Here is a 20,877-nt window from a genome sequence, read left to right on the forward strand (position 1 = left end):
GTAACTTTGATGAGATTAAATATTAAGAATTCTTCGATGATAGATAAACTATTTCTTTATTTGAAAAAAATCATTCTGAATGTGTTGTTGTTGTCTACTGTAACTGAAAAAATATTCTTAAATTGTTTTACCACTGTTTCTTATATCAACTTATAGATAGGGTGACTTGTAATCTCTGATCTTAAAATGTTTTTTTAAACTCTTCTAAAAAACAAAGTAAAACAACTGTACAAAGTAGCGTCTCCAAATTAATATTTAAGCTGTAAAAGAAAACATTTTCAAAATGCTTAATATAAAGGGTAAATATTAGAACCAGTTTGATTTTTGGATGAAAGTGTTTCCCATAGTAGTTATTCATTTTCCTCGCTCTATCGAGCAGGTTTTCATGTTTTTAATCTCGCTTTCCTTGTTGATAAATTGTCATGATTATCTATCTATAACGCTTACGTAATCATGACAGGTGTTGTTTCTCGTTTATCCTAGTTTAAACTTTTTCAATGTTTGCATTTTAAAATGAGATATTAATTAAAATTTTAAAATTAATTTTTAATAATAATTATAATAATAATTTTAATAATTTTACTGAAAAAACTGAACTGAAACAGAAAAACAGAACATTTTACTGAACAAAATACAACAAAAAATCTTACTTATTTACTTAATGATGAATTAGCATTCTTATTAATTATCCCTGAGTTCACAATGGGAAAATAACCAACACAATTTTATTTAGCAGGGAATTTTATATTTCGATCCTAATGACGAAAACATAATAACATTCACTCATTAATGAACTTAACATTCATTCATTAATTGACATTTATGAGCATCAATGAATCATATCACACATATTTTAACTTATTTTTTAAAAAAAATTCTTTTACAGAATTAAATAGCAAAATAATTCGTGGATATCACTTACTTCGTGAAATAATTCTCCTCCTGACCCATATTCTTATCATTTGCATACCGTTAATTTAATTAAACTGTAACTTTAAGAAGCAATCATCTCTCAAACGTGTTCCTTAACTTTGGCGGAAATGATCATTAATTGCCAATATATTGAATTCTCGCGTTTTGTCGCGTATTTTCAAAGGACCATTTTGTGTTATGGCTGGCTTGATAAGCGGGCGCCGAAAAGTTGCTGATTGATCAAAAAGGTTATTATTTTCATCTCCTCTGTCGATAGCCAATCTTTCGCTGCAAAAGATTCTTTCCATTAAGCCCCCCTACTACGATTTGCTGATTTCATCTTAGGGTTTCTGCATTATGCCTCAACGGGCAAGAACCGTACATGAAAAGGGTCCGCAAAATGTTGAACATTTTAGAAGCTTTCCCATTACCGCTTTTAATTCCTTGCAGTCTTGTAAATTGGATTTGGGAAACCCTATGCTTTGACTTTATCTGACTGATGATCACAGATTAAGTTAAATTTGATGGAAATACGGTTTGATTTTTATTTTATTTGATCTCTAGCTTTGTAAATCGGGTCTATTTAACGGGTATGCCTTTTTCTGAACCCCGCCAATTAAGCAAGATAAGTAGTGCGGTCAAGTAACCAGGCGAATTCCACCATCTTGGATGAGAAATTCGAAATTAAATCTCATAACTATTACCATCTTGTTAAGGAAATATAATGAAATTCAACTCTTTCCATTAAATTCTCGTTTCACGGAAATTCTTTTTAACGAAATGCACGGAAACTTGTTCAACGGCATTGAGACTGCCGATCACGTTCTGTGGGCGAACCTAGATCATTCGCTATGCAACATGTTTTTCTTTCATCTGATTTTGAAAATTATTTAGATTAATAATTTTCGCTCTTTCGGAAACATTTGTAAGTTACGAAATTATTAATCCGTAAAGATTTTATTATTTTTTATTTATTTATTTTATGTCCGTTTCAGAGAATTTCTTCGAAGTTAAGGAAACAATCTTAGCAAATAAGCATTCAAGAAAATCAGTACAGTATTTAACCATAGTATTGTGCAATCAAATTTTAGAAGTCAATAATGTGGTTCAATTTAACACCATATTAAAAGTGCAGCAAATTTGAACGATATTATGGTTCAACGCGCTCTAAAATTTCTAACAGTTTAAAATTGAAAATCATAACAATAAACTTCCTTTTTTTGTAAAAAAAGAAATTTATAATATTAAAAAATAAATAAATCTGTAAAAATTATCAATTTAACAAATGCTTAACATTTTTTAATAAGATGTAAAACTGAACTATTGTATTGTGTAATCAAATTTAAGAAGTACAATAATGTAGTTCAGTTTAGCACCATATTAAAAGTGCAGCAAATTTAAACGATATTATGGTTCAACGCTCTCTCAAATTTCTAACAATCTAAAAGTGAGAATCATAACCCAAACGTCTCCTCGTTTTAAAATAATACTAAAAAAATAAATAATTTTGTAAAAATTATCAATAACAGTTTGGAAATTTACTTAACCAACTTTAAGCGCAATAACACTAAAAAAGAAAACTTAACTTTTTTTTACCTGTGCTTGTAACTTACACAGTCTCTTTTATACCACCGTTACTATTGCACAAACGATTTTCAAAAAAACCAAGGAAACCATAGTTTTCTTTCATTTATTTGTTCAAACTATTTTCCTTTCCTTTGTCTTAATCTACTTTCTACCTCTTGTCAAGCACCATATAAAGACTTATTGACAGTCTACTCTAGTATTTACCTTTCCTAATGTTTTTTTTTTTCTCCTTTGTCTTCTGTTGACGGTTTTGATGAAAAGAACGCCTTGTGATGATCGAAAACGACAACCTTAAACGCATTTTTTGACGGCTGGGTGCAATTTCTTTTCGTTTCTGAAGAATGGTTTTCACTTGGGATCCGATTGCCATATGGTTTTTAGTTTGTTTGCATTGTATCACCCGTGAAATTGAAAATTTATAATTTTTCACCGTCATGTTTTTGTTGACTTTTAGTGCATTCTGTATCATCATAGATTCGTTTTTTTTTTTTTTTTTTTTTTTTTTTTTTAAGTTCGTATTTTAGCGGCTCCCAATTGTTTGTTTCGGATGTAAAACTTTAAATTATTGATCCTTTTTTAGCGGAACCCCGAGATTTAATTCATTAGCAATTTTGAACACAATTAATTAACGAAAGACTGTTAATTAATTTCAAAACATTTAAAGGCCTGGTTTCTTAGGACAGGACGCCGTCAGCTGGAAATCAGCGCTAACCTCTGATTGGTCCATTTGTGAGTTTGATAGTATACGTCATCGAACGCTCATCTTGAACTACAATTGCCGTCCAACTCAACTGCAGTTGGATTACAACGTGACGTTAACCACAGAAGCAATGGCGGACAACATCCAACAGTACATTGAAATCAGCCAAGACTTTGATTTTGACATTAAACATAGCTTCGTCATTAAACATAGCACTCTTCATTTAGCTCAGCTATAATATGTTTTTTCTTGGACAAAGTCATTATTTGTTCTCTAAAACACTGGTCGACAATAACAAAATCAATACAAATTCAAAATAAATATTTGTTTACGTTATTAACGCATGCGCAATGAGAGATAATGTCTGCGTTGAACCGACTGCTCACGCTGAACTAACAAAAAAGTATTTTTTTGGCGTCAGCTCTACGTCAACTTTCCGCTGACGCCCAGATAAGGCGCTAGTTCTAAGAAACCAGGCCTTGAGCTAACAAACCAGTATTTTGTTGGCGTCAGCGAGACGTTGACGTCCCGCTGACGCCCAGATAAGGCGCTTGTCCTAAGAAACCAGACCTTAAGGATTGTAATTTTATTAGTTGTTTTAGAAATGTTTAGTGAACGAATGGAGAATGAAATTTTTTTTCAACATAACTTTTTTTTTTTCAATATTAGTCATAAAGCTGAGTTTTATGTCAGACATGTGAATTCCCTGGTCTTAAGCGGCTTCTATAGTCGAGTTCTTAATTTTATTTTATTGTGTGCAAAAATAAAAATAAAAAAATGGATGATATGCTTTCCATTAAAATAAAAACGAAAAAGAAAGAACGTAAACAATGAGAATGGTTATCAGAAAATATACTTCATAGTTGAATTTGGTTATTTTATTCGATGCGAATTACTGATGGAATTCTTTACAAATGCTGCTTCACCTTGTAGAGATTACAATGCAGGAGAAACACACTTCGCAAAAAGAAATCTTGGCGATAAGTTTTTTGGTGAAACGAAGTGGAACGTATTCAACATAAATATTAAATCTATATTAAAATCAAACAAGTCCTGATTTTGAACAAAATTTATTCCTTCATACTTCATCAAACTACATATAGATTATGTTGGTATTATTATTTCATATTTTTCTAAAAGCAGGGAAGAACTAGTTATAAAAAGAAGTTCCAGTGCAGGTTATAGCCTCAAGTATAGTAAACATTTCCCACTAAAACCAAAGAATTTTAAACAGTTAACAATAATTAACCATATATAAAGTTCTTTAAAAGTTCACTTGGTAGCTCCGTCGCAGAGTTATGCAAATGTAAGGAATTAAGAGTTTTTTAATGTCCTATCACACAATATTAATCATGATTTTAAGCAATCATTATTTATGATTGTCATCATTATCGCAGTTGCTACAAATGAGCCTACAAATTACATATGATGATATTTTATAACAAAGGTGATTGCGTGTCAACTAAATTAAAATTGTAATTGCAATATCACGTATTCATGATGACATTGCGGTGCAATCTGAATTTCATAGTTATTGATTTCTGTAATCAATTACATTTTGCGGAACTGTATTGATTTTAACTTATTATTCAAGGGCGGGGGGATTTTAATCTAAATGTTACGACATATAATCTTCTGATGTTATACTTTTGAAATTTTGAATTAAAAATTGAATTTTTGCCACAATAAATTGCCTTATTAATCATCATTATTATTCAATGTATAATTTTGTGAATAATGATAATTATATAAGATTGTGATTTCATGTGTGTAATTAGTTGCCTATTATTCATTGACTAAAAATATATAGTCAGTGGTTTTAATAATTTTTAAATAAATTTATTTTCATTATATACATAGAGTCAAAACAATTCTTTGAAATTAAAATTTTTTTTAAAAAAAAAAGACATCAGAAAGTAAATAGTTTTGGCAAGAATGTAAATAATCACTTTAAATATGATATTTAAAAAATTTTAAATAATAATATAAAGAACGCTTTTATTTATTTATTTAATTTTTAGTGTTTATATGTTAAGAAGCCGTATTGATTCTTCGTAAGAAAATTTATATTGATTTTTCTTTTTTAAGCAAAGTTCAAGAATAAAGAAAATTCTAAAATATAAACACCGCATCTAACGCAAGAGACACGAAAAGTCTCATAAAATTACTGCAAGGATTTCCCAAACATCGAAAAAGCATCCTACCACGTTCCTCAAATGCAGGGATCAAACTCATCACCATCTCGACCCCCCCATGAGAATACTTAAAGAGTCCAAAAAGCTTCTATTGAAGGAGAAGAAGAAAAAAAGAGAGATGAAAGAAAAACGACGCCAAACATAAACAAAAATAAAAATGTAAAATTTCCCCCTTCTTTCCTTCCAGCTCTTTTCGGAATTTTTGATCGATTTTATAAGCGGTAAGAAATTCATAGCAAGTCCACGATATATCGAATCGGTTGGACAGACACACGTAGAAGTTCTTCAATATTATTCCGCTTTTATCTTTCAAATACCTTTCATTTTTCGGGGTCCGATTTTACCAAACGTGACCAGGAATTTCCACCCCTGAGGAAACGGGGACGCATTCTTCCTAAAATTCCACCAAGAAAGAAAAAAGAAGAAATCCTTCTGTTGTGGAGTTGAGATGATTTTTATTTCTTAACCCTTTTTTTTTTCTTATACGGTGGAAGTAAATAAATTGAAAAATCGACTATCAATACACATCAGACATCTTTGCGGCTGCTTTTTGAAATTGGTTTCTTCAGAATATTGTATTAGTGAGAAAGCGGCTGTTTTATATTTATGCCCTTTTCTCTTCTAGGCCAGTTTGAGGCTTGCCGCAAGAATTCTTTGCCGTTTTATTTGTCTCATCCGAATGCTTTCCTGAATGAATAGTAAGGCCCTGTCACCATTTTGAAATTGATTCCTTTTCCTGCTTTTTTTTTCCTTCCCCCCTCTCTCTCTCCTCCGGAAACAGACTAAAAAAACATTTTATCTATACTGCTGTCAAGATAGTCACAAGCCAAAAATGTATTGGAAAATATGTAACCGGAAATTTCGCGCCAAGGCTGTATCAAGAAGTTAAGGGTTTAAAAATATATTAATCTGCTGGTTGGCAATAAAAAAAAAATTTAAATGGTTATGGAGAAATTATGTTATGACTTCTGTTATTTCCCTATCAATTTAAATATTAATCCGGAATGATATTTTTCATTTTTTGAATATCAATCACTTGTCGTATTTTTACCCTCAAAGTTTTTTTACTTAATTATAATAATGGTTTTCTAAGTTACTAATTATAATAATTACTAAGTTATACAAATACTAAGTTAGTTATGATACTAAATTAATGGTTATTTAGTATGTAAAGCAGCATTCGGTCACCTCGCTGAATGCGATAAAATCATAAATTTGGCAAATAAAATTGTGTATTAACGAATGATTTTTTTCCACTCGAAAGAAAAATATATATTTAACTCGATCCTCAAAATTATGTCAAAAGAAATTTTTCTAAACAAATCAGCATTTTTCATTCGATTTCAGTAATTTTTGGTAAATACGCCGCATAACCAATTAGAATATGGTCCAAGCCTGAAACCAACTACCTTAAAATAGTTTTCTGTGGGAAATAATTAATCATTAAAAAATTTTAAGATTTGCATTTGGCGAAGACTTTTGAAAATCGGCGAATACTTTTGATTTTTGGCTAATTTATTGGCTAATAATTTGAAATCCTTACCGCGAACCCTATATAAAGTGTTAGTTATAATACTTAATTAATGGTTAATCTATTTCTTTGCCTACAATTTTACGAAAAATACACGGAGTGTCCCGTAATGACCACTCTTAAGAGGACGTTATCTACGGGAGAAACACTTCCCGGCAAATTCTCTTTCACCTATATGAGAAATTTAAAATACTAAAAAACTGAGTTCCAGTAAACCTAGAGTGAGTCATGAAATTTCGAATGCTGAAATAAATGTTTCTAAATAACAATGCAAAGAAACGATATTATTATGAAGAAGATGTTCAATAATTTGTTTGCATTTTAATGTATTGAAAACATTTTTTCAACATTTGAATATCCGTTGTTTTTTTTAGTCTTATCTGAGCTTACTTTTCTCTAAACTTTAACGCTTAAAATACCTATGGAGATGTAAGTGAATTTACCATCAAAATTTTCTCCCGCTTTATTATGTCCTCTAAATGTTCATTTTTAGAATACGTGTCAATAAAACAGAACACGGTTGAAATCGTGAAATAATATTTCAGCGATTATTGAGAAAGACGGAACTTAAAACATCAAAATATTGCCGGATGTAACGGAACGAGGTCTCGAAACTTCTTATTAGATTGCATCTACAAGTGGTCCCCTAGTGGACTGAAGACACGTTTCCCAGCCGATCACCGAAGTCAAGCATCACTGGCTGCTGTCAGTGTGCAAGTAGGTGACCACTTTTTTCAGCCTGCTATGGGACAGAGAATGTGCGGTATTGGTCCTCATTAAACTGTTCTGCCTTAAAGTGTTCGACTTCGCTCACAGGTCCTCGGGCTACCGAAGCGGGAGTGCCATCCCTTCTGCAGAGGATCAAAATTCTAATTTTTTTAAAGGCCTAAAATGTAACTTATAAAAGAAACAGAAAATCATTTTTAATTCAATTATTATTCGTTCTTGGTTTAACTAAATGTTTTTGTTAATTTGCAGATATATATAAATAAATAAAAAGTGGTGCCTTCTACAAATTCCAAATATCGTTCCGTAATTAACTGCGGTTTTGAAAAATAAAGAATTTAAGAGACAAGAAAATTTTAAAAGTAAATTCTTCGTTTCCGAAAACTCTGTTTACTTATAAAGTGCATAAAAAAATCTAGTTGAAGCAAAAAATTTCTAACTGTATTTTTTGTGGATTTTTTTCTATATTTTTATGTGTTGATTTTGCTGTACACAAGTTAAATTAAGCCCAAATTTTACAATTTACAATAATAACCTCCATTATCCAGTTTTGACAATGCCAAAATTATTTCCACTTTTGTCACATCAGCTCTTCTTGATGCCCTGGAATCTTGTTTTACTCATATGAATACTGATTGCTTTGTTAACGTCATTAGTTCCTCGTCACCTCTCCATAGCGCCTGGAGATGTATTATACTCTGATTTGCCCCTCTCGACCACTGAGGTTTTTCTTTTTCTGTTTTTCGTCTTTTTTTTCTCTCTCTAGTTTTGTTTTCTCACCTTTATTTTTCCATTTTTCGTTGACAACTTTACGTTTTCTGTTTCAAATTACTTTTCTTTCCTCTCATTCATGTCTGGAAAATGGGTGCCTATTTTTGAAGCGCTTGAAACATGTCGAATTTTTGAAGCGAATTTCGGGCGCCTGTTTTTGAAGCGAATGAATTTTTTAATCAGGTAATATCTTACCGCTTCAGTTTTTTGGGATTATTTATTTAATGATAATCTCTGTCTGTGTTAGGGTTGCAGACAAATTTCTGTTTTTCAAAATTCTGCTATCGGGATTATTCATTTTAATTAAAAATGCTTGCTTTGTTATTATTATTATTATTTATTATAAATTTAGAATCCGGGTAATTCAAGCTTTCTGAAAATAATTTACTTTTGGTTTTAATCTATTTATTTACTAAGTTATAGCAGTTTTTGTGCAAGGTCATAACACTGGATAGATAGATTTTACATTTGTAAATGCGTTTCTCTCAAAATCAGATTTTTTCACATTTTACGCCTCATTAAACATGATATCTCAAGTAGTTTAGTTTATTGAGGGTTTAAAATATTGTTTAAAATATTTGTCTACAATTTTTCATGAATATTTATGATTATAGCACACATGTTTTGAACAACAGACTAAGAGAAAAAGTAGAATTTCATTTTTTATGAATTTTTTTTCGCAAAGACAAGTGCAAAAATTGTTAAAAATTTGCTTTTTTTACTACATTGATCCTTAACTTAGTAGTATAGTATGCACTTGCATTTGAGATAATAGGTCAAAACATATTTGATAGACTTCTAAATAAAATCCTCAAAGGATTTTTTTGTTTTAAGTGATAGGAATGTCTTATTTAAATCTAAAAATGGCCATTATTTTTTTTTTTTTTTTTGAAAAACAAAAATAATATAATTATAATTTTTTTGCTAGTTTTTTAAGTAGTATAAAATCCTCAAAAGATTTTTTGTTTTAAGTGATAGAAATGTCTTGTTTATACCTTAAAATGGCAAATTTTTTTGTTTTTTTGTTTGTTTTTTTTGAAAAACAAAAATAAAATAATTATAATTTTTTTTTGCTAGTTTTTTAAGTAGTATAAAATCCTCAAAGGATTTTTTGTTTTAAGTGATAGAAATGTCTTATTAATGGCAATTTTTTTTTCTTTTTTTTTGAAAAGCAAAAATAAAATTATTATAATTTTTTGCTAGTTTTTTTAGTTTTTACACATTATAAAACAAACTAGTTTTTTAAAATTTTATATTCATATTTAAGAAAAAGCTGTCGAAACTAGTCAGATACCTTAAAAAACATCTTACAAACTTTAAAATTCATTGTAATATTTTATTATTTTAATGCCCAGACAGAGCTTGTTTTGTCTCATACTATTAAAATACATTCTTCCCAGAAATTGTAAATTGTTGATAGCAGTAAAAAAATTTTAACAAAATTTTTCAATGCGCCTTATTATATATTCGCCTTATTAATATTTATTCTTTATCTATTTTTATCGTAAGGCAGTTAGGAAACACTTTTAGCTGATTAAATAATATTAATTGAATATATATCTCTATACATAAATACTTTTTATTTCTTCACAAAAAAAAAAAATTTATATGCTAATCGATCATTTATTGATCAAATATACATTCTTTGCTAACAAAATGTCAATGTGTCTGGACTAAATATTTTCCTAAATCTCTTTTATTCAAAAAGAGAGGGAAGAAAAAAAAGAGAACTGGAAGGAGAAAAAAAATTAACTCTTATTATACCTTATTTATTTCCAAAAAAGAGAGAGAAAAAATTCCACGCTGAATTGTAGCGTCAACCTGTCTTTCGTTGCCGGAGCAACGAAACGTACCGGAACGCTCATTGGCCGTGTGACGTCAGGCCACGTGGTTTCTTGCTCTTTTACCCATAATCCTATACGACCGTAAAATGTTGATATGGTTTTCGAAAATAGTTGTAAAAGGCGATTGTTGTTCTTAAAAAGGTGTCTTAAAATGTGAAACACTGGATTTTATATAGAAGGGGAAAAAATCTATCGCCAACATTTTCCTGTTTTTTTTAGAAATATGTTTCGCCTTGATTGGAATATTTACTCATACTTGCTGGGGAAATTCGCCTACACATTGGATATATTATCTTCAAAATATTTTAATTAGTGAATGTTTTCCGACATTAGTAAATTATGTGGAACCTACCAGGATTTTACCTTTCACAGAAGTTCGATATTTATTGCTACAATTTTTTTCATCCTTCTTTGTCCTATTTTAGTTTTGGAAAACAGTAATAGTTTTAACATTTTAATAATATAGAATAGTATACTGTATAGTTAAAAAAGTATTAAATGATTATATTTTTCCTTTCTCCCCTATTAGTTTAAACTGCAGCTCTAAAGAAATACTGAACAAATATAAGAACAGCAGAATATATATATATATATATATATATATATATATATATATATATATATATATATATATATATATATATATATATAAGGTTATATTATTGTAGCCCAAATTATTTTAATAAGTCAAAAGACTTTAATGACTGGATTTTTTTCAACATTTTAAAATAATGTGGAATCTAATTGGATTTTACGGTTTACATTAGTTCGATATTCATTGTCCTCTCTGTTCTATTTTAGTTTTTGAAATAACTAACAGTTTCATCATTTTATTTATGTGCTAATAGTAAAGTTGCTAGTGTACTGTGTAATTAAAAAATATTAAACGATTATGCATTCTCTTTCTTCCTTACATAGTCTACACCGCATCTTTGAAGGAATGCTAAACAAAATGTAAGAAGGTTGAGTTTGAAAAAATGTTGAGCAAAATTTGTCTTTACCCAAAGATATTTTTTTTTCAATGAAGATGTATCATTGAAGACCAAATTTGTGCTCCAGTACCGTTTTATAAACTGAAATCAGCAAACTAATTACAATAATTTTATTTTTACAAATCACAGAATTGACAAATTCAATATTATCATGGTGGTATTAACGATATTTGTATTATATTCATATGATGACTTTTAAGAGTTTATTATTTCTAATAAGATATCAAATTAAAACTATTACGAGTTTAATAGTTTTAATTTGAAATCTTATTTTTCTTACCTCCAAAACTAAAGTAAAAAAATACATCATTATTAAATAACCAAAACTATTGTGTGATTAGGCAATGATCGTATTGATTGTGTTTTAAATTGGACAAAAATTACTTTTTTGAATAACTTAATACGAATTATAATAGTTTTGAAAAGAGTTTTTTTTTTGTAAGTATTAGTTTAGAAACTATCACTTTTAATGATTTATCACAAATTATAAATGTGAAAAGAGTATGATATTTGTAAACATTAGATTAGAAAATAGAATTTAATTACTTTTCAAAAATGAGAAATGCGAGAGGAGTGCTTATGAATACAGTTTAGAAATCAAAATTTATTGACTTTTAACAAGCTATAAATCTAAAAGGAAGATAATATTTATGAAGAATAATTTAGAAAATAGAATTAGAGTTATGAGTTATATTTTGTTGCTTGTGTGTTGTTGTCTCGCTAGTTTTTCTAACAAATATGATTTTTTTTTTATCCGGAAATTGTTAGAGAAAGATTTATTAAAGCTAGTTTCGTAAAAATGAAATAAATTATTGTTTGAGGATGTAAATATTTTAAAATTACTATTATGACAATTATTGCTACGATGAACTTTATTTTATTACATTATTTCATGTAGTTAGACTTTGATTCTTGCGCAATTAGTAATGAGTCAAAAATTTTTGAAACATGTGTGATGTGTGTATGTCAATATTTAATTTGCTGGGTTATAGAAATAAATTTTATTATCACTATATATTATGTAACTATATATCATTTTAATTATTTTATGTATATATAAAGACTAATATACTCCCTCTATTCGTTGACCACTGAGGCAATGCACCTCAAGTATTCAACTTACACTGATTTCACTTTATTTATAAGCTTGTATATTTAAGCTTCTGATTTGTGATTGTTAACATAATATTTTTTTATAGAATTTGATGTAATATTTTTATTTAGGTGTATGTTAGCTAAAGTACGATTAAAAAATGTTATCTGAAGATAAAAAAAAATTGAGTAAAAGGGTTACTAAAAATAAGATAAAAAATTCTAGGTAAAATAAGATGATGCCAAAGTAAGATATAAAAATACTGTCAGCTAAAGTAAGTTAAAAAAATTTTTTTAGCTAAAGTAAGATTAGAAAAATGTTCGCTGAAGTAAGATAAAATGTTAGCTAAAGTAAGTTTTAAAAAATGTTAGTTAAGGATAAAAAAAAAATTAATGAGAAATTATATTTTAAACTTGAAAATCCATTTGAAAACCAAATTCGTCAATGTTAAACGATAGAGCTTTTCTTGCTTTGTTAACAAAAATGCTGTTTTCAGCAAGTTTTATTAAAGTTTTCAAGTTGTTAAAAAAAAAAATTTCCTGATTTGAATTATATTTTTTTGATTAAGTTGAGATCGCTTAACGACGAAGAAAGATAACATCAATATTGCTCTTTATATTCTTATAATAAAATTTTGGAGAGTGATAAAAAATATATTAGCAAGCTAACAAAGTAAAGCTGATTTATAATGGCTTTTGTCTGTGATGAATTACTGCTTATTGATTTAAATATTTCCTATTAAACTTTTTATCTAATCAATTTAAAATGATAATCATTTTAATCTTAGCGGGATTACTTAAATGTGAAATAAAGATATCTATGACTAACTTTTTTACAAACATTTTGTGCGATTTGCTTACTATTATTTCACTTTAAAATTATTGAAACACTTCTTTAATTAGAAATATAAAATTTTCAGATTTAAAGTTTACTAATTGCGTTTTATTAAAAAAAAATAAACATGTCAATATTTTCTCATGCTTAAACATATGCACTAGATGCCTACTGAATGTTGCAACTACTGTTGCTAGGTTTAATCAAACAAAGTTATAAAAAAAAATTTCTTTTAGTGGTTTTTGAAGAATGGCACCCATACTGAATTCGAGAAATATTTCCAGCTAATAATTGTTATTCTTGTTAAGATAGAAATTTAAAAAATATTATTAACTTCAAAAAACGGTCTTCCTATAGCCCAGCCCTTTTTGCTTCAACATAAAATAAAAAAATAAGTTTGGTTGGTACTGGTGCATGCATTCCAAAGTTTGCGATTCGGTGTTTAAAAAATGTTTTAAAAAATTTCGTCCGGCAAGTTTTTATGTCTACAGTACCAGACACTTATAAAACAACCTAGAACTTTTGAACGGCTTATATGCTATATGTGAATGAAAAACATCCTGAAAATCAGTTATTGTCATTTCAATATTTAAAAACTACTTAAAAAATCATGCATGCAGCGAAAACTAATGTAATAACATAGTGTCAAACTTTTAATTAAATCAAATGAAAACTGAATAAGTTATTAGCCTACAATCATGAAAAATACTGTCTGAATTAGAAGTTTGTAAAAGCTTGTGCTCTAGCAATATGCACATCAAAGCGAAATTTACTCTCAAAACGTGGTGCAAATTTCTTGTTCTGATATTAAAATCCAATGTCATTTTTACTAAGAATTTAGTGAAATAAAAAAACATAGCACATTTTGCATTCTTATTTACATAATTTTTTGCATCATTGTCTCACCCATTTATATCAGTTGGATCTTATTTTTGTAAAACAATGTTTTTAATGTGCACACCTTTATAAATGCCACAAAAAAATGTCTCAAATTTCATTCTGTTCTATTAAAAATGTATTTTTCCCCTACTAAAATCGTAATAAAATATGATGAGCGTGCTGGACATGTTCAAGTAAGTCGTTAATTTCATAAGTTTTGACCTACTGCATTTTTTCGCGTGACAATTCGAAATAAGACGTTAAAAGAAAAGATATAAATAGCGAATGTTATAAATGCTAAGGTGCTGCATGATATTTTCGCATCATAAACCCCTTATTAAAATGACTAAAAACCTCTTTTCAAAGTCTTGTAATTGAACTTGACATGACATAAATAATAGATGAAATGGTCAAAGAAATGTTAGAAATATCGCGGGATTAATGTGTTTCTCGAAAGTTTTCTTTTATGAAATATGTTTAAAAAGTTTATTTATAATAGTCGGAACATAATGTACATTAGATGGATAAAACAACATTAGAATTATGAGATTTAAAAACTTAAGTAATTAATAGGGAAATATTTTTTTAAGTTTTTTTTTTCCATTGAAGTAAGTTCTGTAAAATTTTTATGACGTCATTCTGAACAAGTTTCAAGCTTTAGTCGATATTAATATAGGTTTTATTGGTGCATAATTTTATGTCCAACTAATATATATATATATTGATATCATGCACAGTTTTGTAGCATACTTGTCCTTAAAATTTTAAGTACAGTTTTTTTTTTTTTTCCTAAGGAGAAAGTTTCAATACCCCTATAATTTCTATTTCATTTGGTCTGTAATTTGTTAATAAATAAAATTTTATGTTTTTGCCATGAAATTTTCACTAATATAATTTTGCATCGTTTGACATTTTTGTTAGATTCAAATTTAGTTGGCCAAATCCATTAAAAACTTCGCCCATGTATTCTTGGATCGTACGATCCTGCTTTTGGTTGATACAAATTTATTAGACAAAAGAAGATCACACTTCTCTAAATCTGACTACTTGGAAAAGAATTTATCTCTTAGTTGGCAAAAATTAAAAACTTCATAAAAATATTCTTGGGTGGCACAAAATTGCATTCTTTAACTTCAAATTTATTTGACTAATACCAGAGCTAATTACTTCAAAGCATACTCATAAATCTGAATTCACGGCAAAGAATTTACTGCTTAATTGGTAAGAATTCAAGGATGCATTTAAGTAGTTTTGTTAAAATCTTCATAACGAGAGCGAAATCGACAGAATTTCTTTTCCTTAAGAACAATTGATGCATAAAAATATTTATATCCTTGGCTTATTGAATAATCCGGCTCTTTGCTAGCAGCCACCGTTATTTTGCAATAATTCAGTCTAATCGAAAAAGTCGCTAGTATTTTTTAATCAGCCTGATACTTTTTTAAGCTTAAAAAATACTTGACAGATTAGAAAATGCTGAAGACTTTTCCAAATGACCTGAACTATTCCAACAAGACAGCGACATTTGCAAAAAGCCGAATTTTTCAACTGGCTCACGTTATTTACAGAGAGTCAGATTTTTCAATTAGTCAATGACATTTTCAATGCGTCATATTTTTCAATTAGCTTACGTTATTTGCAGAGAGTCGAATTTTTTCATAAGCCTACAACATTTGCAAAGAATTGGGTTTTTCAATAGGTTTACGTTATCTGCAAAGAGTATGATTCTTCAATCAGCTTACGACATTTGCAAAGAGTCTAATTTTTCAATTAGCCTGCGTTATTTGCAAAGTGTCGGATATTTAATTTAGCTTACAACATTAAAAAAGGTTTGGATTTCCTAATTAGCCTACGACATATACAAAGGTTCGGATTTGTTTAATTAGCCTACGACATTTGCGAAAGGTTTCATTTTACAATTAACCTATGTTGCTTGCTAAGAGTCTAATTTTTCAATTATCTTACGTTCTTTGCAAAATGTCAGATTTTTCAGTTAGCATATGACATTTATAGCCCGAAACATATCGTGATTGGTATAGTAAAAATAGCGAAACACAATCAACCTTTCCAATTTGCAACAGATTCTTTTAATTATTTAAAAAGGAGAAAATTACGTGAAACATTCCATAAGGTGCATTTGATTGATAAACGAATAAATCAACCATTAGTTTCGTTTTACCTCTTTTAAATTAAGGGTGTAGCGGTTACAGGCAAGATTTATCGTTATTTTCCATAGGGCGTGTGATATGAATTAGTCCTTCCATTGTGCCGTAGATTTCTTTCTCATATAACAGGGAGGGGTGAGAAAATTCTTAACCCCCTGAAAACTTTTACACTAGTTCTTTGATCTTTAAATGTGCATTCGACCATTCGAATAGTACCTTGTCAACCCTTTCTGGAACAATTCCAAAATCAATTGGCCACCAGTTAATATCAGAACGTTTTTCCCTCCTTTCCAATCTTTTCCCTAACGCTTATTTTTAACGTAGGGGGAAATTTTTGTGTTCTTTGCTTGAGTAAGCTTCTGAAAAGAATTTTTTTTTTTCTTCTTTAATGTAAAGTATAAAAAAGGTGTTTTTATTTTTGAGAAATAGCTCCGCGTTTTTACGTTTTCGTTTTTAATTTTTCTTGGTTTGACTTTCATTTTTATTTATTTAATTTATTTTTTTTAAACTTTCAGATTTTTTTTTTTTGATCGATAACATTTGTTGCTGAGTGACTGGAAATATGTGGGGATTTTTTAGCTGTTTATTTTCGCGAGTTGAAAGTTTACTGATAAATTAATTAATCCTCAAAAATGGGCGATAAATAACTAATTTATCATATGAACAAATTATTTCATTAACAAGAGAAGAAAAAAAATTCTAACATTTTTTTCATTTGCTATTTTATTTACACCTGTATATTGAAAAATAACGTATTGTAAATAAGTGGTTCTCAACCTTTAACTTAATGACCACTAACTACATTATCAAATCAACAACGGATCACTTGCACTCAAATAAATGATCTGCAAGGTTTACTAGACACTAATTAAATAGAACTTATATTATAGTTACATTATCCTATTTATAGATTTTTCATGAAAGTAAAATAATAAGTAAAGTAAAACGTAGAATATAAAATATTATCTGAGAATCGTAGTTTCTGAAAGTGAACCCACGTGAATATCGATTCTTCCTTAGAATGATATTTAAGAAAAAATATTAACATTATTTATACATATTTACAAACTACATTACATATTTACCTTACATATTTACAAAGCATATTTTTACCTTACATATTTACCTTACATATTTACAAAGCATATATATATATATATATAACTGCGATCCGGAAGTTTCTGGAAATCCAAGGTCCAGTTTCAAGAAATCATTGATCACATTTATGCATAGGAGTTCTTGTATATTTTATTTAAAAATATTAGAACTAGAATTTATGCTAGACATCTCTTTCATTTGTAAATATTTTTTCTTGTAGAGTAATAAATATAATTAAAGATAAAAGTAAAATTATACATAATTATTCATTTAATTGCACATAATTTACTTAGAATTTCATGTTTTGAATATTAATGATTTAAATTTATATAGACATTAATTTTTTGAAATGCTTCATTAATGATTTTAGGATTAATTTTCAGGATTTTTTAGTTGGGCTCACAATCACCCCTGTGTATATATATATATATATATATATATATATAGCAAGAGAGATAAGAAATACAATAAAAACTTTATGGAATAAATGTAAAGGTTTTCTTTAGGACGCATTCCTTTACGAGAGACATTTCAAAATATAGAATGATTATCCTAAGATAAAATTAAGAGACCTTATTTTAATTACCCTTGTTCTCAATCTTAAATTTACATTTTTTAAAGGGTCCATTTTTAAAAGAATTGTTTTTTGCTATTTATTCATTTTTCATTATGAATACTTGTTAAGTGTTACCAGTTTGATAATATTTATAATATTACTCATACTTGTCCAACTAATTCGTTATTCACTACGACTCTTATCATTATTAGCCTTCAGTGTAACAAACTTATACCGAAATCCCTCGACATTAATCAGTGAAGTTGGTTGGCGTCTTTTAATTATTCACCTCTAAATTTCTCCGTAACAAACATTCCAACTCCTTTTGCACGGTCAGCAGCATCAAATGCAATGAATTAATTTATCAAGTGTTCTAACTTTCGGAAGGAGCAATAACATTCTATTCTTTCTCTTGTTCTGACCCCTAGGTTCGATTGCCTAAGCACATCTAATCCGAGATGGATCCCTTGTGGTTTCATTTAATAACTACTGCTGCGCTCATCTCTTGTGCCTATGTCGCATGCGATTCTACCGATGGTAAGTACACATGTTTCATTATTCATGTCTTTTGCCTTTGCCACAATATTATATATCCCATCTATCGCCAAATGGAACTGCGCTTGGAATGTTTGGCCATTTTTAATGCATCCAACTGCTGCGAACAGCCAATCTGGGACCACAGACAAAAATTATGGATATTGTTGATGCTGGGAATTCTCGTAATCTTAAAAATTGTAGAATATGCTGCAGATTCACTTTATTTTATTTACTTGATCTGTGATTCACTTTATTTCATTTGCTTGTTTGTGATCGCGTGAAATTTATGTAATTTGTCCAAGCAAGATAATGTAAATTTTCAGCTTAATATGACATTTTAGCAATGTATTTTTTATCGTAAAACCTGCTTTACTATTTAGAATTATTGAAAAGGTTGAATTTTGTTTTTAATTGATATTGAAAGAGCAAATATGAATTTAAGCAACTTCTGATAAATTTATCATCCAGGAGTAATAATTGCAAAGAGCCAATAAGGACGCTAATAATAATGAATACTGTACCATTCTTATGCTCCCATCTCGTAAAATGTTGTGATTTCTGTTAAATTATTGATAAAGTTATTTATTATTCAGTATTGTTAGCGCGTTTTAATTATATATTTTATATGTATTTATATTCCCATCTCGTAAAATGTTATGATTTCTGTTAAATTATTGACAAAGTTATTTATTATTCAATATTGTTAGCGCGTTTTAATTATATATTTTATATGTCTATGTCTACCTGGTTTCACTACAACTGCGTCAATGATGCTGAAAGCTGAATTTTGTTATAATTCATGTACAGCCATAGTGGCTCAGGGGATAGAGCGTTCACCTTTCAATGAGTTGAACTGGTTTCGAATCCCAGCAATGGCTAGTCGATACGAATTCCACACACGGCTCGCATCAACCCCAGTGCTGGCGTGAAATATCCTCAGTGGTAGACGGATCATGGGTTAGAATCCCCTTTCCGCCAGGATAGCCATTGAATGTTTTCTTGGTTTTCCATGCGGGTTAGTTCCATCAAAATGTCCTTCACGAAGGCAAATTTCTCCCGATACTTGATCCAGGAGTTCCCTTGTCTTCTAGATTGGGTTCAAAATTACAAAGCTGCAGAGTTAATTTGTAGTCGAAAACCCAAACTTGAGTCGACGACGGTTATAAAATAAAATAATTGTTGAAATTAAATCATATTACGCCTAATTTTTCATGAAATCAAACTAGAGTAAAATTATTTGAGTCTTAAGCACCATATTTTGAATCTTGAGAAACATAAAATAATCTTTATCACTGTATATTACACCAAAAATGCAAAACCAAAACTTTTTTGACCAAAGAAAAATTCACATAAATGCCAAATAAATCTTATCAATATTTTTAAATTGTTCTTGTTTTGTTAAAAAAAATGTATGTTTTGAATAAGTCTTTCTAGAAAAATATTTTATAAGCCTATTAATTTTTTTTTTTTTTTTAAATTTCTGAGTTTATTAGCTTTTTGATACTTAAATACACCTAAAATTGATTTTTACTTAAAACCTGCTCATATGTCTTTTTTTTTTAAATCAGATTCGGTTTAGATATTATTGGAATTTTTTTTTCTCTTGACTGGCTTAACAATCGCTAAAATTACCTTTTTTTTTCTTCAGCTTATTGCTTTTACAATCTGAAGTCGTTTCAAAATAATATTTTCGTAGGTTACAATATTTTAATACGAAATACATATGCGCAAAGTGTCACTTTTTTGCTTGGTTGAGAGAAAATTCAATTTCACAACTAGAAAAGTTTTTTTAATATATTTCGCCCTGTTATTTCCAGCACAAATAGAGGAAACCCAAACTTTCCGAACCTCGTCGGGGGAACATTTAACGTATCATTGTTATTTCTTGCATTACGGTGCTATAAAATTTGAAAATATTTGACTGAGATAGAGTGCTCCTACAGCGAGTTCCGCCGTCAGTGGAACGTCATAACTTACATTTTCGCAATTTAAGTTCGTGGAACGCGCTGTAGAAAAGCATTCTGTGCGCTGTCATATATTATGGCGGTGAACCAGGAATTGTCGTCTCGCATTTCTCTGACAGTTCTGAATTCGCAGAGAACCTCGGTTATTTGTTTTGAGCGGACATTGATATTTTCAATTTCTACTCATTTGGTAGTAGTCGTGCACCAGCTCAAAGAATCGTTGTTCTAATTACTTAGAAGTATTATCAATAATTGTTATACTGCATTATTTAATGTAATAAGTTTAAGTGCCTTGCACTTGAAACAAAGCTATAATTTTAAACTATATATGCCATCCTGTCGTGAAGAATTTTCTGAGCTTTTGAACGGAAAAATTACTTAAATATTTTAAAAGTTATTAATCTTTTTTAAGAATCGACAATTGTGAAGTAGTATTGTAAAAATTTGCTGCAACTGTAATGTAGTTAACCATATCATCGTGTATATTAAGGCA

General features: G+C 28.9%; 1 protein-coding gene across 7 annotated transcripts in view; it reads left to right on the forward strand.

Moving 5' to 3' along the window:
• LOC107452053 (tyrosine-protein phosphatase Lar) overlaps positions 1-20,877 on the forward strand; it is a 218,635-nt gene that overhangs the window by 118,938 nt on the left and 78,820 nt on the right. For all 7 annotated transcript variants that reach the window (XM_043043655.3, XM_071182029.2, XM_087160767.1 and 4 more), the window contains one exon: positions 18,312-18,420. In XM_043043655.3, the coding sequence (XP_042899589.1) occupies positions 18,342-18,420 (79 nt within the window). In that variant the 5' untranslated portion in view covers positions 18,312-18,341. The remainder of the gene's footprint in view (positions 1-18,311; positions 18,421-20,877) is intronic.

The sequence above is a fragment of the Parasteatoda tepidariorum genome, chromosome 4 (assembly GCF_982258835.1).
Source record: "Parasteatoda tepidariorum strain Cologne lab strain chromosome 4, Ptep-v5.0, whole genome shotgun sequence".
Taxonomy (NCBI): Eukaryota; Metazoa; Arthropoda; class Arachnida; order Araneae; family Theridiidae; genus Parasteatoda; species Parasteatoda tepidariorum.